Genomic DNA, 21,240 nt, shown 5'->3' with positions numbered 1-21,240 from the left:
CCCCGGTGGCGCCGCTGGTGGCGTGCAGCGCTGTGAAGCTGTTGGCAGCCTCTGCAGTGCCATTTCGATTCCCGGCTGGCCAGGGACATTCTCAAATGGTGCAGCAGACCTCTTCTGTCTCACCCGCTGTTCCCCTCAGCAGTGTACTTCGGTCCTTCTGCCTGTTCTGCTCCCTGCTCTGTCTCTGGTGAATTCTCTCACCTTCCCGTGCTTCTGGCCTGTACCCCAGTGCTTGTATAAATAAATAAAAATCTTTAAAACAAAAAATAGTCATAGTTGGAGAAAAACATTTTTTTTTCCATGATGAAAACTCTTACCACCTTGACTGCAGATAGATATCAGTGCAGTTGTGGCCTATACCATTGCTGTCAAGGAGGACGGGGAGCTCAACCTGATGAAGAAAGCAGCCAGCATCACCTCTGAAGTCTTCAACAAGTTCTTCAAGGAAAGGGTCATGGAAATAGTTGATGCAGATGAGGTAAATGGAGAGAGGAAGTATTCCTTTTACTGTTTGAATGAAATAGGCATAAGTCTTTGATGTTTAAGTTGGTATACAGTTGTGCCAACTCTTCTTCAAAATAACTAAACCTACACGATAGTTTCTTGATAGTTACCCAGTATATTACTGGAAAATTCCTTGAATAACTGTGAATTCCACATGTTGTTCTCTTAAGTTTGCTTTGCATCTGTACCAATATGTTGTCTGGTACATAAGCCCAGCATCCTTTTTCCTGTCCTCTAGTTAAATATTGCTTTTTTTCTGGGTATACTTATAGAAAGTTCGGCACAGCAAACTGGCTGAGTCTGTGGAAAAGGCCATCGAAGAGAAAAAGTATCTAGCTGGGGCAGACCCTTCTACCGTGGAAATGTGTTACCCTCCTATCATTCAGAGTGGTGGCAATTACAATCTCAAGTTCAGTGTGGTGAGGTAAGTTTGAGAACTTCCAGATACAACAATAGCCAGAGCGTGTCAGCCTTTAACCTATTTTTTTCCTTGGCTTACCCTGGAACTCCAAAATGTAGGAGACAGAATAACCGTTCTGTTTTCTACACTGACTTCTTATTCTACCTGTATATTTCTCTTTCACATAACAACTCATTACTTGAGTCCATTTGTAAGCATTTTTTCCTGATGATTTAAAATGCTGGGGGGAAAGCACAAGACATGCTGGGGGAAAAAATTGAATTCTCATTAGATATACCATAATGTAATTCTCCCTCTAATTTAAAAAATACTGTAAATAATGCTGTTTCTCCTGCAGTCTGAGGACATTTGCAGTAAATGCTACAATTCAGCATCAACTCATGATGTAGCTCACCATACTGTAGGGCTATAAATGAATAAAATTCGTTCAATGTACCTTTTGGACATTTATGATACAGCTCAACTACTTGTCAATTGAATTTTTATTCTGAAAGTTGTGGCCACAAGTATTATACCACAACCATTACAAGTTGATTGGAATTTAAAAAGCTTCATTGGTTATTCTGCTTCAGCTTTGGGCTGTAGCAAAGAAAAATTATTACGAGTGTTGTGTGCCAGTGCTATTGAGAACTTTAGGTTTACTTAGTTTGGCTAATGAAATACTTTCTTCGGGTCTCTAGTGACAAGAATCACATGCATTTTGGGGCCATCACCTGTGCCATGGGTATTCGCTTCAAATCTTACTGTTCCAACCTTGTTCGCACTTTGATGGTTGACCCTTCTCAGGAAGTTCAAGAAAATTACAACTTTTTGCTCCAGCTTCAAGAGGAACTGCTGAAGGAATTAAGACACGGTGAGATGCCTGAGTCAAGTTTTGGAGATCATGTAACAAAAATATCTTTTGAGGTGGTGTGAGTTTATATCCCTGAAACTGTTTTACTAAAAATAGAACTAGATTTTACAGGCTTGGAATCTTCCTAGCATGTAGGTCTTCTATCTGCTTTTTCTTTTGGTCATGAGTGGTTACTGTGGTTTTACAGCAATATTTAGAAAAACCTCTGAGGTTAGACGCCTGTGTCCAGATCTTTGTAAATACCATGGCCTTATTATTTCTCTTTAGATTTTAAAAAATTGCACTAGTATTTAGGAACCAATGTGTGATGTTAATCTTACATTGAATGGATACTAAGAATCTTAATTTGAGACAAATCAGCTGAGCAAGCAACTACTTGCTTCAGAAAGAAAGCAGATTGCTTGACACCTTGTTTTTGAGACTTTACACCCCCAGGTGGCTAAATGAGATTTTATGTTCACCACTTTTATACCACTTTGTAAGTCCATCCATTTATCCAGAGTTTGCAGACACTTTTCTTCCATGTCTCAAGCTAATCTTGACAAATATTACTGGAAATCACAGTCATAGGTAGTTTGATAAGGATAGATCCCTCTCTGAAGCTACTGTATCAGAACTACTATAGCATGAAATATCTGTTCATACACTAGAACCGGAAAATTATGCCAAAGTCATTCTAATAGGTACCCATTTCATAGTTTTTTTCTTTTTTTTTAAAAGGCTATTTTTTTGAAGATTTATTTATTTATACAAAAACCAGGGTACAGGCCAGATGCACAGGAGGGTGAGAGGATTCACTAGAGACAGTGGGGAACAGAACAGGCAGACTGACAAAATACACTTTCGAGGAGCAGTGAGTGAGACAGGAGAGGTCTGCTCACCATGTGGGTTGCTCTGAGGCCAGCGGGGATCGAACCGGCACTGCAGAGGCTGTGGACAGCTTCACAGCACTGCACTCAAGCGCCTGCGCCACCAGGGAGGCCCCCTCTTTATCAACTCTTAAAAAATTATTTCAAGAGACAACTTAGTCCCCCCAATTCTTTGGGTCACTGATTTTTAACGATTCTTAAGAATAAATGAGTAGGGCCTCCCTGGTGGCATAGGGGTGAAGTCTCAGCACTATCACCTTGGTGGCCTGAGCTCAATCCCCGCCAGGGAGCTGACCCACATGGCACAGCAGACCTCTCCTGTCTCGCCCACTGCGCCCTTCAGCAGTGTATTTCAGTAGATCTGCCTGTTCTGCTCCCCACTGTTTCTGGTGAATCTGTCACTCCCCCCGCACCTCTGGCCTATACACCAGCTCTTGTATGTATAGATAAAAATAAATCTTTAAAATAAAAGAATGAATGGGCCTCCCTGGTGGTGCAGGCGGTTGAGTGCAGCGCTGTGAAGCTGTCCGCAGCCTCTGCGGTGCCGGTTCGATCCCCGCTGGCGGCAGAGCAACCCACATTGCATGGCAGACCTTTCCTGTCTCACCCACTGCTCCCCTCAGCAGTGTATTTCAATCTTTCTGCCTGTTGCCCTGCTCTGTCTCTGGTGAATCCTCTCACCCTCCCGCACATCTGGCCTGTACCCCTGTCTTATATAAATAAATCTTTAAAAAAAAAAAATGAATGAATGAGTAGATTGTTTTTTAAGATGTAAATTTCTAAAGCCCTACCACTCAAGCAGCTGCAATCCTCAGTTCATACTTTGAGAAACCTTGCTGTAGGAGACATACTGTATGGGGAAAATGTTGATTAAAAATGTAGTTTAGGGCCTCCCCGGTGGCGCAGCGGTTGAGCGCTGGGTTGCGAAGCTGCCCGCGCCCGAGGAGCCAGTTCGATCCCCAGCTGCTCCCCGGCCACCGGAGGAGGGTCGCACATGGCGCGCAGACCTCTCCTGCCGCCCGCTGCTCCCCTCAGCAGTATACTTCGGTCCTTCTGCCTGCTCTGCTCCCCGCTCTGGCTCTGGTGAATTCTCTCGCCCTCCCATGCTTCTGACTGTACCCAGTGCATGTATAAAAAAAAACCCAAACAAATAAATAAATAAAGCATGCCTCTATTTAAATAAATAAATAAAAAATGTAGTTTAGCAGGCCTCCCTGGTGGCGCAGGCAGTTAAGCGCTGCGCTGTGAAGCCATCTGCAGCCTCTTCAGCGCCAGTTCGATCCCTGCTGGCGGGCAAGGGTCCCACATGGCGCAGCAGACCTCTCCTGTCTCGTCCGCTGCTCCCCTCAGCAGTGTATTTTGTCAGTCTGCCTGTTCTGTTCCCCTCTATGTCTCTGGTGAATCCTCTCACCCTCCTGTGCATCTGGCCTGTACCCTGGTTCTTGTGTAAATGAATAAATAAATCTTTAAATTTAAAAAAAAAAATGTAGTTTAGGGCTTTCTTTTCAAAGACACTTTAATTTTCCCTTTCTGTCTTGTGATTAGGTGTGAAGATATGTGATGTGTATAATGCTGTCATGGATGTGGTTAAAAAGCAGAAGCCAGAATTATTGAACAAAATTACAAAAAACTTAGGGTAAGTGCTATGATGTGACTGTCACTCTTAAGTCAATTTTCATGACTGGCAGTGGCCAGCGAAAATATTCTTAAATGGATTCAACTAAGACTAAACTGTGTGCCCAGCACCTTGTATTATGAGATGGAGTGGAAATTCTAGACCAATGTAATAGATGCCAGTAAGTGTTCCAGAATTTAATCATAGATGTTCATAAGTATTACACACTATATTTCTTTTCTTAGAACACCTTCTAAAATGTATTTGACTATTAACCACCTGGAAGTACCTAATAACCTCTTACAGAACAAAAGGCATTTTGGGAAACAAAACCTTTAGGCAGTCTTCTTACATGGAAACTACTCTTGGGGTATGTAGTTTCTTTCTGGATTTCTCTGATGGACAAGAGGAAATATATTAACAGATACCAAGTCTTGGCCCAAGTGACTTAATAAATCTATTTATCAATATTCCACTAAAATTTGCTTCTTTTAATACAGTTATCACCATTTAGTAATACACCCCTTAAGAGCGTCTTATAGGAAAACTCCTAACTTGATTTCATGGTGGAAGATTAAAATTTAAATGTGGATGAATAAATTAAAATAAGAAAGGCTTTATAAAGTAAATTTTATAGGAGATACTTAATTAGGGGATTATTTTCAACATATTAAGAACTCAAAGACTGTCCTTGAATGTTCCTTAATTCACTGGTCAGCATGGGGAAATAACTCCACATGTTTGCTGCTTTATCTGAACTTTCTCTTCATTTGCTTTAGGTTTGGAATGGGAATTGAATTCCGTGAAGGTTCTTTAGTGATTAATAGTAAAAATCAATACAAACTGAAGAAAGGTAAGTTCTATATGCATGCCATAGGAACATTTTTTTTTTTTAATAATTTCCTATAACTTCATCCTGCACCCCCTCCCTTTTTTTTTTTTTTTTTTTTAAATAAAATCTATACTTTACCACTCTTTTACAGTTATGGACTAATTACTGTTTTGGCATTTTAGGGATGGTTTTCAGCATCAACTTGGGATTCTCAGACCTGTCTAACAAAGAAGGGAAGAAGCCAGAAGAGAAAACCTATGCTCTGTTCATTGGTGACACAGTGCTTGTGGATGAGGTGTGTGTTGTTGCTTAAACTTTTAAGTGTTGGGGCCTCCCTGGTAATGTAGGGGTTAAGTCTAAGCACTGTCATTTCTATGGCCTGAGTTCGATCCCTGGCCAGGGAGCTAACCCACATATGGCATGGCAGACCTCTCCTCTCTTGCCCACAGCTCTCCTCAGCAGTGTATTTCAGTAAATCCACCTGCTCTGCTCCCCATTCTGTCTCTGGTGAATCTCTCATCTCCCATACCTCTGGCCTACATCCCAGTCCTTGTATGCATAAATAAATAAATGGTTTAAATAAATAAATAACTTTTAAGGGTTCAAGAAGTGAGTTGTGAGGCACAATTTTGTACTCAGGTTTCTTTCTTAAAGGTCTTTATAAATGTTGACTAAGGGGAGAGATCCTTCTGACAGCCTGACCTTATATAGCGGGAAGAGTCATTGTAGTCCAAGTATAGGGAATAATCTAAACAAAACAGGTTTTTACTATGTCATGGCTTGAATCTTGATAATGATATTTTCAGGACTTGATTGTAATAATGGAACTTTTTTTTTTTTTTTTAAAGATTTATTTTTTTTTATTTATACAAGCACTGGGTACAGTCAGAAGCGCGGGAGGGTAAGAGAATTCACCAGAGCCAGAGCGGGGAGCAGAACAGGCAGATCAAGCAAAGTACACTGCTGAGGGGAGCGGCGGGCAGCAGGAGAGGTCTGCGCACCATGTGGGACCCTCCTCCGGTGGCCGGGGAGCACCCGGTGATCGAACCGGTGCTGCAGAGGCTGCGGGCAGCTTCGCAGCCCAGCATTCAACCGCTGCGCCACCAGCGGGGAGGCCCGAGGGAACTGCTTTTTTTTTTTTTTTTTAATTTACTAATAGCTTCGTTGAACTATAGTTTGCGTACCATACAAGTCAGCCATTTTTTTTAAATATACAATTTAGTGATTTTAAGTACATTCACTACTGTGCAACTATCACCACATCTAATTTTATGACAAACTCATCAAATTAGAAAGAAACCTTGTGCTCATTAGCAGTCACTTTCCACTATCTCCACAAAAATGCCAGGCCTCGGGCCTCCCCGGTGGCGCAGCAGTTGAGCGCTGGGCTGCGAAGCTGCTCACAGCCTCTGCAGCGCTGGTTTGATCCCCGGCTGCTCCCCGGCCACCAGAGGAGGGTCCCACATGGCGCGCAGACCTCTCCTGCTGCCCGCTGCTCCCCTCAGCAGTGTATTTCGGTCCTTCTGCCTGCTCTGCCTCCCGGTCTGGCTCTGGTGAATTCTCTCACCCTCCCGCGCTTCTGACTGTACCCAGTGCTTGTATACATACATACATACATACATACATACATACATACATACATACATACATACACACACACATACATACATACATAGCCAGGCCTAGGCAATGACTAAACTACTTTCTGTCTCTAATGTTTTGTCAATTCTGGAACTTTGTAGACTTTTATGACTAATTTCTTTCATTTAGTAGAAGTTGGTTCTTAATAATAATAGCAAATCAGTGTTCTTCTTCTAAGCTAGGCATTTTTATGTATGCAGTTATGAATCCTTACAATAATCCTATGAAGTGAATAGTTTTATCCTTATATATAGCTAATGAAACTAAGTAACAGAGATGATTAATTTGCCAATTGTCAAGGGTTTGACTAAGCCAAGTTTCAAATTAAGCTTATATTGTTATCCACTGGCCCAACATTGCCTCCCAAGGTTGAGGTTAGGAAGGTTAAAAACTTTATTGCCGAAGATTTTAGTATACAGGAGGCTCAAAACATTGCTTTATTGTATACCACGTTAGAGAGTGAGAGTGTTTCTTTTAAGTCTCTTATAAATGTCTGGTTTCTCCATCTAATTCCAGGATGGCCCAGCCACTGTTCTCACGTCTGTGAAGAAGAAAGTGAAGAATGTGGGAATTTTTCTAAAGGTAGGAAGAAGATAAATGAGGGCTGTACAAAATTTGTACAATGAAGAAGATAAACAGCATTGGCTAGAAAAATTAAGACTTGAATTTCTGACTGACTTTTTCATAGAATGAGGATGAGGAAGAAGAGGAGGAAGAGAAAGATGAAGCCGAGGACCTGTTGGGGAGAGGTTCTCGGGCAGCACTGCTCACAGAAAGAACACGTGTGAGTCTTTTTATTTTAAACAACATGGATTGCATATTTATCATATGGTCCACATGTTCTGAAAGCTTGGGTATTCCCTTCACTAGAATGAGATGACCGCAGAGGAGAAGCGACGAGCACATCAAAAAGAACTGGCAGCTCAACTCAATGAGGAAGCAAAGAGGCGACTGACTGAACAGAAAGGAGAACAGCAGATTCAGAAGTAAGTTTGCACTGAGCAGTGAGGTTGTCTTAAGGGCACATGTAATTTGCAGAAGTTTTTCAGATGTTTTTCTTTACCCATTTCAGAGCCCGCAAATCTAACGTGTCCTATAAAAACCCATCACTGATGCCCAAGGAACCGCATATTCGGGAAATGAAGATCTATATTGATAAGAAATATGAAACCGTAATAATGCCTGTGTTTGGCATTGCAACGCCTTTTCACATTGCCACAATCAAGGTACTAACATTGAATCAGAGTACCTCCAAGCTGTTTCTTAAAATACAGTCAGACTTACCAGAGATTACTGTTCTGTCTACTGTATCATCTCACCCACTCTGCTCACTCATACTTACCCTTCTCACCTCTTAAGTTCCCTTCTCTCCCTTATCTCTTTCTTCCTTTCTCCTTTTCAGTTTTCACTTCATTGAAAGTTAACTGATCTAATTTAGAAACATAATTTGCCTATTTTTCCTTGATCTTAAAGCATTTTTTAACTGGTTGTGTAAATGGCACAGGTACTTGGAAAACTCAGTGTTTCTTTGGGAGAAACACATTCGGTTACTAGAGAAAGAAAAGCTAACTAGGTAGTTTATTAAATTAAGATTAAGGTTTACTGGCTAGGTTTAGCAGTCAACTTATAACTCAATTAATTTTAGGATCTCTGTAACCACCAGTCTTTAGGAAAGAAACTTGTTTGTGTAATACTTTGCCTTTCTTTAAACAGAATATAAGTATGTCCGTGGAAGGAGATTATACTTACCTGCGAATCAACTTCTATTGCCCAGGCAGTGCTCTTGGCAGGAATGAGGGCAACATCTTTCCTAATCCAGAAGCCACTTTTGTCAAGGAAATGTGAGTCCTAGGGAAAACAGCCACTCCCAGATCCCTGGTGACTAGAGTGGGAACTCAAACATTTCACCCTCTGGGCTGTGTCCGCCCTGTGTAGAGTACAGCAGAGGGCCCTCAGTGGTACTTGTGTAGGACCACCTTGCCAGCTGTTACCTGTTGAGGATGGAACCTAATTTAGAATCCTCATGATTTAAGTCTAATAGTTACTACACGTATTTTGCAATAGAATCGCAAATAAGGAGATGTTTTCCATACTGGAATCTGCTCTTTCTTGGTGTTGAATAGGATGATTTGGTGAGTTTATGCCAGATTTGGAAAATTAAGTATTATTCTCCCACCCATTCAATTAACCATTTTTATTTTTTATTTTTTTTAAGATTTAATTATTCATTCAAGAGCTGGGGCACAGGCCAGAGATGTGGGGGGGCGGGGGGGGGGTGAGAGGATTCACCAGAGACAGAGCGGGGAACAGAACAGGCAGACTGACTGACATACACTGCTGAGGGGAGCAGCAGGAGAGTCAGGAGAGGTCGGCTGCGCCATGTCAGTTACCTCCCTGACCGGGGATTGAATTCATGCTGCAGTGGCTGCGGATTGCTTCATAGGTTGCGTCTTAACCCCTTGAGCCATCAGGGAGGCCCCTCAATTAACCATTTTTAATATACTCTGTTTAAAAGAGAAGAAAGGGAGGTTTTTTGGCAGGGATTTGGGGGCGAGCTTCCCAGATGTATATCACCACTCGGGTACCTTTTTCTGTTCGAGGATATAAAGCCAGTTGTAAAATGTTGTAATGAGGCCAACTACCTGACCTAATAAAGAAACTTATATAAGTACTTTCCCCTCCTACAGTACATACCGAGCTTCAAATATGAAGGCCCCCGGAGAACAGACAGTACCAGCCTTAAACCTTCAGAATGCTTTCCGAATAATTAAAGAAGTACAGAAGCGTTATAAGACTCGGGAAGCAGAAGAGAAAGAGAAAGAGGTGAGCCTCAACACAGCTAAGCACCTCTGTGCAGAATGACACATGTGCAGGTTTGTGACACATAAAGATACATGGATTCACAGTTTTCATTGTATTTAGGGTATCGTGAAACAAGACTCATTGGTGATCAATCTAAATCGAAGTAATCCCAAACTGAAAGATCTGTACATTCGTCCAAACATTGCCCAAAAGAGGATGCAAGGCTCACTGGAGGCCCACGTCAATGGTATGGATGGTTTTGCATGCCTGGGCTCTGTCTTCAGGGGCACATTTGTAGAAATGACAGATTGGATAATTTAGTATGACACAAAAATACGAGGAGGAATGTGCTTACATAACTGTGTGACATGAAGAAAAGGAAAGCTATTCTATGGCATTTCCTCTGACCTCATTCAAATCAGCTAGAAAGATATACTGGATTTTAACATACCAAATTATGCAGCTTGATATATAACTACTTCTTTTAACACCCCCCAGGGTTCCGCTTCACATCTGTTCGGGGAGACAAAGTGGATATTCTGTACAATAACATCAAGCATGCTTTGTTCCAGCCCTGTGATGGAGAAATGATTATTGTCTTGCACTTTCACCTCAAGGTATACTGACTATGAGACCTTGGGCTAGATCTGTCACCCTCTTTCCTTTAAAATAGTAATAGAAAAGATCACCTATCATCTCAGATTACTATGAAGATTGAATAAAATAATTATGAAAATCCCCAGTGCCTGACACCTAGAAAGTACTAAACATGTTCTTTCCTTTGTCGTGATATATAATAACCACCAAAAGGTTTGTCTCCAAATTCCCATTTCTAAAATAGAAAATTTTTTCTGTAGGCACAATTACTGACATAATCTGCAAAGTTCATTCTAATAAATAGAAAATTTATGCCCTTTTTGTATTCCCAAGTGTAGTTTGTAATGACACCAAGGATGGTTTAATCTTTTCACAAAACATTGGTGCTTTCACCTTTTGTTGTTTGCTGGCCTTGCCTCACTATTATGTAGCCTAAGTCTTTTGGCTTCTTGTTCCCTCTGCTTCCTACACTCAGAACGCCATCATGTTTGGGAAGAAACGGCACACAGATGTGCAGTTCTACACAGAAGTGGGAGAGATCACCACAGACTTGGGGAAACATCAGCATATGCATGATCGAGATGACCTCTATGCTGAGCAGGTCTGTGAGACTTAGCATTTTATTTGCAGGGTGGTGAGATGGGGCCCAGACTTGAGCCCAAAAATTATTATATTTTACAAACGATCCCTATATCTGTCTGCATGATGACTTAGGTATCTGTTGGGATGGCATAGTGCAATGGCTTACGGATCTGACTTAGATTGTAGATTTAACTACAGCTAGTGGTATGGTGACTTATAATGAGCTATATGGGTTAGTGATATAGTTACAAGAGGTAAGGACTGAAAACATTTCAGACATTTTGAAGGAATGTACTATTAATGGCTAAAGTGGTAGCTATAATTAATAAGTATTTTTTCTTCTACAGATGGAACGAGAAATGAGGCACAAACTGAAAACAGCCTTTAAAAATTTCATTGAGAAAGTAGAGGCTCTAACTAAGGAGGAACTGGAATTTGAAGTGCCTTTTAGGGACTTGGGGTAACATTTCATCTTCTTTTTGGCCTAAGATTGACTGGGATATCTTTTTTCTTTTTTCTTTTTTTTTTTTTATTTATACAAGCACTGGGGTACAGTCAGAGTGCAGGAGGGTGAGAGAATTCACCAGAGACAGAGTGGGGAACAGAACAGGCAGACTGACGAAATACACTGCTGAGGGGAGCAGCGGGCGTGGCAGGAGAGGTCTGTCGCGCCATTTGGGACCCAAACCGGTGGCCGGGAATGGAATCAGTGCTGCAGAGGCTGCGGACAGCTTCACAGCCCAGTGATCAACTGCTGTGCCACCAGGGGAGGCCCTCATTGGGATATCTTTTAGAAAAACCAGTTATCTTCCTATCTTCCTTTTATAATAATAAATCTTTTTTTCCTGTGACTGATAACCCATGAGAAATTCTTCTCCTCTTGAAAATGTTTAAGGGTTGAGGTGAGTGGTTAAGGCTAAGATGATTCATCTAAAAATAATCTCCAGTGAGTGTGCTAGGGGGAAGGAAGGGATTTATTGTGGTAGCAACAGTTTCTCTTACAATAACAAGGTCTACATGAGTTTATTTTCTTATACCTTTTAGATTTAATGGAGCTCCCTATAGGAGTACCTGCCTCCTTCAGCCCACTAGTAGTGCTCTGGTAAATGCTACAGAATGGGTGAGTATTTCTTATCTCTTTTCAGTAAGAAAACTGTTAACTGATTTCCACTTGATATTTACTTACCTAAGACATGAAACATTGAACAAATGATTCTTATTTATTTTAAAGATTATTTTTATTTATTTATGCATACAAGAACTGGGGTGTAGGCCAGAGGTGCAGGGGTGAGAGAAGTCACCAGAGACAGAGTGGGTAGCAGAACAAGTGGATCTACTGAAAGACACTGCTGAGGGGAGCAGCAAGCAAGACAGGAGACGTCATCTGTGCCATGTGGGTCACCTCCCTGGCTGGGGATCAAACTCATGCCTCAGTGGCTGGTGATAGCTTGATAGCACTGAGACTTTAACCCCTGTGCCACCAGGGCAGCCCACAAATGATTCTTCAAAATAGTTTTTAAACAGTTTCTTCACTTTTTTTTCTGAAATTTATTCTCCTTGGAAGTTTTCTGTCTAGCAGACCCTTTTACTATAGCTGCTTAATGCTGTATTTCTTATAATCTTTCCCCCAAAAAACAGTTTAGTTATCGTTTGTGTGGTGAATTTTAGATCCCGAAAGTTATCTGAAGATGCTAATGCTTTAAGGGAAGTATTTATAAAGTACTGTTCCAATTCCTTTCTGATAGCCACCGTTTGTGGTGACATTGGATGAAGTGGAGCTGATTCACTTTGAGCGGGTCCAGTTTCACCTGAAGAACTTTGATATGGTAATCGTCTATAAGGACTACAGCAAGAAAGTGACAATGATCAATGCCATTCCCGTAGCCTCACTTGACCCCATCAAAGAATGGTTGAAGTAAGTCTGTTACCAGTCTCACATTTATCCCAAGAAGCCTACATTAGAAACTATAGCTGTGCGGTGTGGTATATGAAATCTACCATCATATTTAAGGTGAACTGTCCCTGGGTTGAGTTGAAGACCAGGTTTGGAAAATTTGGGATCTGTTAGTCATAGAACTATTTACTTTTTCCCTGAACACTTAACAGTAGTTTATGTTCTATACTAAACGGTAGTTTCTTTGAGTCTATACTCAAAGAAAATCAAAGTCCAAAATTTTTTTTGTCTCTATTAAATAGATATACGCACACATATATATGTATAGAAGACATACACAAATATAACATGGGGCAAGTTTCTTAGACGTTCTCTGTTTTTACTGAAAAATTAAGTTTTCTTGTTTTTGACACATAACAGATATAAGAAGTATTTTACTTTTTTTCTCATGTTAAAAATCAGGTATCCGGTAATCAGTATCTTGCCACTTGGATACTGAGTTCTTTAGACTGGCTACAAGTCCTTTATCAAATACAGTTTTTGTATCTGTTTCCTTCAATAGTTTCATTGCTTTTTCATTTTCTTATGTGCCTTTAAAAGATCAGAAGTATAAAATATCCAAAAAATCTGTTCAATTCTTGTAATTGAGCTTTGTATGTCCTAGCTAGTAAATTTTAACTAAGCCAAAGTCATAAATATTTTTTCTTCTAAAGTTTTATATTTCTACGTCTTATATTTAGGTCTGTTATCCATTTCCAGTTAATATTTTTAACTGTGGTTAAGGGTCAGACAAATTGTTTTAGCATTTACTGAAGAGAAAAGATCATTTCTTACCAATCATTGAATTACCTTGCCGTATTTATTTAAAAAAAAAAAATCAGTTGACAATATAGGAAGTAGTCTATTTCTGGACTACCATTGGGGTATGTGTATCCTTAGGCTGATACCTTACTGTCTTGATTATTTGTCACTTAACAGTAAGTCTTGAAATCAGGTAGTATAAGTCTCCAGTTTTGTTCCATTTTAAAATTTTAGAATCAGTATCATTCAACAAAAGTGGTCAGTTTCATCAGAATTACAGCTCTAGTATATGTACAATTTGTGTTGATGTCCCTCTTCCTTCCCAGTGTTCATAACTGGTTTCCTCTTGTTGTTTAGTCTGCACAGATAATTTGTCATTTTAATTGAATTTTTTTTTCCCATCTTCATGAAATAATCTTCCTTACTCCTGGTAATTGTATTTGCTTTGGCAGTACATGTATTATTCCTGTTAATAGTCCTTGTTTTGAAATGTGTAAAATGGGATATTGTAGATTTCTAGTTTATTTTGGTTAGTGCTGCTTAGCATTTTCATAGTACATATTTTTTTCTGTCTTTTACTTTTTAATGTATTTTTGGTTTTCTTTTTTTGTTTCTATTATTTCTTGTTTAACTCTTGTTTAACATTTTATTAAAGTCACTTACTTACTTGGAGATAGCATTTATTTGCTTTTCACCTTTTAAAATTCATTCTGAAAAATTGACTGCCTTTTAATTGGATTACCATCCGAATTTAATTATCGATAAGTTTGGTTGAAATCCGACATCTTGCTATTTGTTTTCTCATCTGCTCTTTTTTTAAAAGATTTATTTTTTATGTATTTATGCATAGAAGAACTAGGGTTTAGGCCAGAGGTGTGGGGGTGAGAGGATTCACCAGAGACAGAATGAGGAGCAGAACAGGCAGACTGACTGAAATAAACTGCTCAGGGGAGCAGTGGGTGAGACAGGAGAGGTCTGCTGCACCATGTGGGTCACCTCCTTGGTAGGGGATCAAACTCATGCTGCAATGGCTGGTGATACCTTGATAGCGCTGAGACTTTAACCCTGTGCCCCCATCTGCTCTTTACTATTTTCCTCATCTTTTTATGCACTTTTGGATTAACTTTATGATTCTTTATTAAATAATCTTCATATTTGGCTTATTAACTATACCTCTTTTACTTTTATGGCTGCTCTCAGGTTTACATACACATCTTTAACTTACCAGTCCCCGGTCAGCAAATATATCACTATTGTTGGAAGATTCTTATGTTTGCATTTCCATTCTTCTGTCCTTTCTGCTATTAGTCATACATAATATGTTATGAATTCCACTGTCATTATTTTAGCTTTGATACAGTCAGTCCTCTTTTAACTTACAAAATGAAGTGAGGGATTTCTTCATCATTTTGTCATGTTTGTTTCAATCTTTTGCCAAAGACTTGAAGGGATCCTTCTGCAAATTTCCAGAGCTTTCTTTTTCCTTAGTACTCTTGCCCAGTTTCTGCCTTAGCCTCCCCTAATCATGTTCTGTTGATTTCTGTTCCTGTTGGTGTCTCCCTCTATGTTTAGCATCCTGGAAACTATCTTCAGGTAGAAAACTGGAGCGACTATAAAACAAAACCTTGTTTGTTTCCTTCTCTCAGGAATTATAGTCATGTGCTGCTTTTTATCCAGTGTTTGAAAATGGCTATTTCATATTTTGTTCTGTTTTCTATTTATTTAAACTGGAAAGGTAAATTTAGACCTTGTTACTCCATTGTGGCTAGAAGCAGAAGTTTCAGTGAATGTGATAATACCTGTAATAGATTTATGCCAGTTCTCAGGCAGGTTTAATGCTAAGCTTGTTATCGTCTTTGCTATTGTCATTTCTTTGATTTCTTTTCTTCCCTACCCACTTTATTTATTTTTATTTTTATTTATTTTTTATTTTTTTAAGTTTTTTTTTTTTTTTTAAGATTTATTTATTTATTTTAATTTATACAAGCACTGGGTACAGTCAGAAGCGCGGGAGGGTGAGAGAATTCACGAGAGCAGGGAGCAGAGCAGGCAGAGGGACCGAAGTACACTGCTGAGGGGAGCAGCGGGCGGCAGTCTGCGCGCCATGTGGGACCCTCCTACGGAGGCCAGGGAGCAGCCGGGGATCGAACTTGCGCTGCAGAGGCTGCGGGCAGCTTCGCAACCCAGTGCTCAACTGCTGCGCCACCGGGGAGGCCCTCCCTACCCACTTTAATTGATTCAGCTCTCCTCAACAGAAATGGATTTGAGCATCTTCCTAATACAGGGCACTTTAAGTACTTAAAAAAAAAAAAAAATTTCCTGCCATCAGATAGACCTCGCATCAAGTAAACAAGAATAGGAAAGCAGTGAAAAATTGCAGGGGTTAAGGTAGGGCCAGTGAAAATTGTTGCTATTTTGTAATGGAAGTATGAATGATCAGAACTGAAAAGTATTCACAGAGATGGTTATGCATTGAGCCTACTTGCAAATAAGAATGGCATCAGAGAGGAGAAAGCATGGGTGAGGTGAGTAGGAGGGAAAGCTACATGAGGAATAGGAAATTGGTGCTTAAAGATAAGGAAAAGAAATGGAAAATAGGATGAGCTCACACTTACTTGGTTGTGGGACAAAGCTTGCATCAGTCAAGCTGCCTTGTGTTAAAATCCAGTGCTCTGAGAAATGAACTATCAGCCACTTAGGTATGTTTTGTTGGCACAGTGAAAGGAATACCTGCTCTTGGATATTTGGGAAAAGGTTACTGACTTTTATGAGATGTTTATGATAAAGACAGTATAGATTTCTCAGAAAATATAGAGGGTTGACTTTGATTTGTAATGTCTTTTCTTTCAGTTCTTGTGACCTAAAGTACACAGAAGGAGTACAGTCCCTCAACTGGACTAAAATCATGAAGACTATCGTTGATGACCCTGAAGGCTTCTTTGAACAAGGTGGCTGGTCTTTCCTGGAGCCTGAGGGTGAGGTGCGTGAGTGTGGGGTTTTTTTTCTGGTATAGTGTTGCCCGTTACCACTTGGGGAGTTAGCACAGTGCCATGTAGGTAGTACAGGAGGGACCGGAGCAAATGGAAAAAGCTCTGAATACAAGTTGCTTTTGTTTTTCCAAATTAGTTTTACGGGTAAATGATAAATTAATTGGGCTTTGTTAGCCACTGACAAGATTTCTTTAAAACAAAATCTGCTTCTTTCAGTGAATTCCTTACTATATGGAAAAATTCCTAAGGGCATTTTGCAGAAAATGTTTCCTTCAGCATATTGCATTATTACCATTAGTGTTTCTTTGGTTAATTTTCCTGGGTAAGAAAGGATAAAGAAAATCTATAAAAAAAAATATGAATTAGATATTGAGGGTCTCTATTAATTCTTACTAGTGATTTTAAATAAATCCTTTAATCTCTTGATCGTCCAGGTTTTTGTTGTTTGTTTTAAAAAAACACAAATAATATTATGTGCTACCTTCACTAGGGAAGTGATGCTGAGGAAGGGGATTCAGAGTCTGAAATTGAAGATGAGACTTTTAATCCCTCAGAGGATGACTATGAAGAGGAGGAGGAGGACAGTGATGAAGATTATTCATCAGAAGCAGAAGAATCAGGTTGGTCTTTATAGGGGAAAGTTTTCTGTCTTCCTAATCTAATGTCATTTCTAGAAACTTTTTTTTAAGATTTATTTTATTTATATAAGCACTGGGTACAGTCAGAAGCATGGGAGGGTGAGAGAATTCACCAGAGCCAGAGCGGAGGGCAGAACAGGCAGACTGACGAAATACACTGCTGAGGGGAGCAGCGGGCAGCAGGAGAGGTCTGCGTGCCATGTGGGACCCTCACCCAGTGGCCGGGGATCGAACCAGCGCTGCAGAGGCTGCGGGCAGCTTTGCAACCCAGCGCTCAACCGCTGCACCACTGGAGAGGCCCTAGAAACTGGTTTTTTTAGAAGGGAAAATTCTGTTACTCCATGCCTATCTAAAGATTAATGCTTAATTTTATTCCAGATTATTCCAAGGAATCATTAGGCAGTGAAGAAGAGAGTGGAAAGGATTGGGATGAATTGGAGGAAGAAGCCCGAAAAGGTAAATTTTTGCTTTGCTTGTTTTATTTTTTTGAGGCACAAATTGCTAATGGATTTCAATATTTTGTGATATTGGCAGCCTAATAAGAGTAACAAAAGAATAAGCTGCAACTTCATTGACCAAAGAAGAAAATGAGTGTGTGTGCACTCCAAGGGGCATGACTGCCTAACTGGATGCTTTTTTCACCTGGTCAGGCTCCCAGTGGGTCGATAGCCATGATGCCAACATAATCTTGTGAGGTTCCAAAATTAGGCTATTTGTTTTTCAAATCTAAATTCTCTTAACTTTCTGCACGTCTCCCAGGATAGGAAAGTTTATGTGGTATTAATTTAATTACTCTGAAGCCAGATAACAAAGAAAAGTTAAAGATGAAAAGGAAATAGTCTCCCATATCCCGGCCACTGAGATTGTTCTTGGCATCAATTACCTTACTTAATCTGAAAAGTTTTCCATTCGATAAGAATAAATGAATGAACACTGCGGAAGATTAAGTACTTGTCCAGTCACACATCTAGTGACTAAGTAAAAATTAAAACCTAGGACTGACTACAAAGGTCATTCTCTGTGTTACTTCATGTTCTCCAGGTTAGCTACCTACAGCTAACCTGCAGCTAACTAGTAATGCCTCTTCTGTTTAGCGGACCGTGAAAGTCGTTACGAGGAGGAAGAAGAACAGAGTCGAAGTATGAGCCGAAAGAGGAAGGCATCTGTGCACAGTTCAGGCCGTGGCTCTAACCGTGGTTCCAGACACAGCTCTGCACCCCCCAAGAAAAAGAGGAAGTAACTTCTGAACTTTGACCCTCAGTTCCATTCTTCCTCCAGCCAACCCCTGAAAATTTTACATGACATAGAAACTGTATTTTTCCTTTTTTTTTTCTTTCGAACGTTTGCCATTTGTGTTTATGGGTTTAGGGGGCCATTTGTGTGGACCAATCTACTCGGGGGATTCCAGGCCCACCAGGACTCGTGCCAATGGCCCCATCCAGATGGCAAGGGAGGAGGTATTCTTGAAGAAGGGCAGAGGCTTCCACTGTTAATACTGTTTCATTCCTCTCTTCTTGTCACCTTCTACCAGGACATTGAAGGTTTCTGACATCTTATTCTTTGATGTCTCAAAGCTCTATTTCCAGGACATTGGTACAAGGTGACTCTTACCTACTGTGCCAAGGTTCTTAACCAGCAGATTCAGTCCTCCATCTTATCCTACTTGCCATGACCTTCCTCACATCTCTTTAAGTTCCATCTTTGCAGTACTAAAGAAAAGGTTCTTGGATATTACTAATGGTTGTGATAAACCATACAGCTTGAGCTGATGAGGCAGATCAGGCTGGTACTTTCACCAGTTTTCCTGCTTTCTTGCCTCCTGCGGATTCTGAGTTATTTTGCTGCCTTGGAAGACATAAGCAGTGACACTCCTTGGCTCAGTTCATCCTCCTTACAATTCATACATGGTACAATGTAGAAACAAAATTACAAGTTTCTTTTCTGGTGTACCTGAGGAAGAGTGATTGTTCCTCATATACTGACTGCTTCCAGTGGAATCTAGGAAGAGGTGCAAAGGAGTCAACATTTAGATCTGGAAGGGGGCGAGTCACGCCTTGGGCCTAGAATACCCTGATGAGAACAGAGAAGAGGAAGGGAGGCCACATCTACAACACAGCCTCTCATCACTGCTGCTCCTTATTTTTACTTGTCTTGCATTGTCCTGTATTTATCACAGTTTCTGTTGAACAGCTTTTTAAGTATTTGGGGAGTTTATCTTGCCATCCTTCCCCTCCTGGTTCTCTGCACCCATCTGTCCCCATTACAGTTCCTTCTGTGTTCTGTGACCTTAAGAGAAGAGGGGGGGAGGGGCCTCAGATTTTGTTTTTGTTGTTTTTTTTTTTTTCTCCTTAGCAGTAGGACTTGATATTTTCAATTTTGGAAAAACTAAAAGATAAATAAACTGTGGTTTTTTTTGTTGTTGTTTTGTTTTTATAAATTCACCTTGTGTGCTATTTATTTTTGCAGTTACTGAAAACCAGCTTCTCCTTGATGAAGTGTTAAGATGTAGAGAAGTAGGCCTTTGTCCGTCACTCATCATCTCTGCTGTCACAGTAGACATCACAGGAAACTACATTTATGGCGTAGCAAGTTACTTTATATGAGACGTTTTCCTATGGCTCCCTCAGGGTTTAGCGTGGAATAGCACTTGTTCCATCACAAAACCAAATCTTCAGTCATCTCCTTGTAAATAGCACGGAAGGCAGCTGCAGCTTGAAGGGAAACCTTCAGCTTTCCTATTGGGGTAGCCTGATCTTCAGGGCTAACAACTGTTGGGAAATAAAGAAGGAACATGTCAGACAACAGCATCCCTCAAGTAAAAACACTTAATTTAAATACCTGGTTTTTGTTGTGTCGGGTACTGAGGACACTAAAGTTTTCACCTCATTTCTTAGAGGGGACACAGTTTGGAAGAGCAAGGAAAATCATAATAAAATAGTGTAGGTGCCTTGAGAAAACAAGAGGCACCTAACCCACACTGGAGGAATTGGAAAAGGTTTTCTGGAGATAATGCCTAAGTCTTTCAAAACTGAAAGATATTCTAAACATTTGCCAAGACATGAGAACATGTGAAGTCTGGGAAAATGTGAGGAGTAGCAGAAAGGAAGCTATTCAGGGCTTTCCCTGGTGGCGCAAGGGTTTGGGACGCAACCTATGAAGCAGTCCGCAGCCTCTGCAGCATGAGTTCGATCCCTGGCTGGCAAGAGCAACCCACATGGCCCAGCAGCAGACCTCTCCTGACTTGCCTGCTGCTCCCCTCAGCAGTGTATTTCAGTCAATCTGCCTGTTCTGTTCCCTGCGCACACTCTCTGGTGAGTCCTCTCACCCCCCCCCCCCTCCTCTGGCCTGTACCCCAGCATTTGTATGCATAAATAAATAAACCTTTATAAAAAGAAAGGAAGCTAGTCAGATAAGCAGGAGCCAGGTCATAAAAGACCTTGTATGTCTTTTAAGGAATTTGAAATGACAGGTATTAGAAGGTATGAGAAATGACAGTTTTTATTTGGGTTCTAGAAAAATGACTCCATTATTTGGAGAATATATTTGATTCAAATGGGACACAAGTAAATTGGGGGAGGGTAGTTATGAGGTGATTATAGCAATTTGGGAGAAAAAAGAAGGGGCTTCATGTGTGATAGTAGGGGAGGGAGGTAGGGAAGAGGGCAGATTCAGAACATTTAAGTAAAATAGAATTTCAACACTCAATGTTGGAAGTGAGGAGGTAGGTAGAATTAAGGATGACCATTCTAACTTGGGTAATAAGATAGTGGGAGTAAGAGGGAATACAAGGTACAAAGTTGTAGGGGGAGTTTGAGGTACTAAATGGACACAGAAGTAGTGACTTGGTCTGCTTTAAGTCCAGTTTTATTAAAAATCTGGCCTAGAAAAAGGAGAATGAGCCACATTAGAGGTTTAGAAAAGCCAAGTAGGATGAGTAAGAAAACCAATGAGATTTGACAAGATAGGGAAATTGGTAAGAACAGTGTAAGGTGCTTGGGTGTAAATTTGATCTTAGAGTACAGGCAATGCCAAATAGACCAACCATTTTGCAAGTACTTCAAGGAGCTGAGTTTTAAAGTGATAAGATAGCTGCAGAGATAGAAAGCAGAGTTTTGATTTTAAAATCAGACTAACATGTTTAAACCTGAGTGGAAGAGAGGCCATATCAAGGAAATTATAACTTTTAATGATTAAAAAATTG

At 40.4% G+C, this 21,240-nt stretch overlaps 2 protein-coding genes across 11 annotated transcripts in view; one reads left to right on the top strand and one right to left on the bottom strand.

Moving 5' to 3' along the window:
• SUPT16H (SPT16 homolog, facilitates chromatin remodeling subunit) overlaps nucleotides 1-19,454 on the top strand; it is a 34,782-nt gene extending 15,328 nt beyond the window's left edge. The window contains exons 5-26 of the mRNA XM_037502995.2: nucleotides 332-478; nucleotides 777-928; nucleotides 1,606-1,778; nucleotides 4,193-4,283; nucleotides 5,042-5,115; nucleotides 5,277-5,389; nucleotides 7,252-7,317; nucleotides 7,424-7,519; nucleotides 7,606-7,721; nucleotides 7,808-7,961; nucleotides 8,449-8,576; nucleotides 9,423-9,558; nucleotides 9,658-9,784; nucleotides 10,036-10,154; nucleotides 10,610-10,735; nucleotides 11,064-11,176; nucleotides 11,761-11,836; nucleotides 12,462-12,631; nucleotides 16,262-16,391; nucleotides 16,892-17,021; nucleotides 17,418-17,495; nucleotides 18,134-19,454. Coding sequence (XP_037358892.1) covers nucleotides 332-478; nucleotides 777-928; nucleotides 1,606-1,778; nucleotides 4,193-4,283; nucleotides 5,042-5,115; nucleotides 5,277-5,389; nucleotides 7,252-7,317; nucleotides 7,424-7,519; nucleotides 7,606-7,721; nucleotides 7,808-7,961; nucleotides 8,449-8,576; nucleotides 9,423-9,558; nucleotides 9,658-9,784; nucleotides 10,036-10,154; nucleotides 10,610-10,735; nucleotides 11,064-11,176; nucleotides 11,761-11,836; nucleotides 12,462-12,631; nucleotides 16,262-16,391; nucleotides 16,892-17,021; nucleotides 17,418-17,495; nucleotides 18,134-18,279 — 2,661 coding nt within the window. The 3' untranslated portion in view covers nucleotides 18,280-19,454. The remainder of the gene's footprint in view (nucleotides 1-331; nucleotides 479-776; nucleotides 929-1,605; nucleotides 1,779-4,192; nucleotides 4,284-5,041; nucleotides 5,116-5,276; nucleotides 5,390-7,251; nucleotides 7,318-7,423; nucleotides 7,520-7,605; nucleotides 7,722-7,807; nucleotides 7,962-8,448; nucleotides 8,577-9,422; nucleotides 9,559-9,657; nucleotides 9,785-10,035; nucleotides 10,155-10,609; nucleotides 10,736-11,063; nucleotides 11,177-11,760; nucleotides 11,837-12,461; nucleotides 12,632-16,261; nucleotides 16,392-16,891; nucleotides 17,022-17,417; nucleotides 17,496-18,133) is intronic.
• The window catches only part of LOC119238886 (X-linked retinitis pigmentosa GTPase regulator-interacting protein 1-like), a 37,338-nt gene continuing 33,490 nt past the window's right edge, over nucleotides 17,393-21,240 (bottom strand). For 3 of the 10 annotated variants that reach the window (XM_037503000.2, XM_037503001.2, XM_037502999.2), the window contains one exon: nucleotides 17,398-19,807. In XM_037503000.2, coding sequence (XP_037358897.1) covers nucleotides 19,695-19,807 — 113 coding nt within the window. In that variant the 3' untranslated portion in view covers nucleotides 17,398-19,694. Of the gene's footprint in view, nucleotides 19,808-21,240 lie in introns of all 10 variants that reach the window. The other 7 variants (XM_037502996.2, XM_037502997.2, XM_037503002.2 and 4 more) reach the window with 5 other exon arrangements.

This window comes from Talpa occidentalis, unplaced genomic scaffold (genome assembly GCF_014898055.3).
Source record: "Talpa occidentalis isolate TD23 unplaced genomic scaffold, MPIMG_talOcc4v2.1 talOcc4.11, whole genome shotgun sequence".
Lineage (NCBI taxonomy): Eukaryota > Metazoa > Chordata > Mammalia > Eulipotyphla > Talpidae > Talpa > Talpa occidentalis.
The sequence above is the reverse complement of the archived record's forward strand: the minus strand, read 5'-3'. Positions and strand labels throughout refer to the sequence as shown.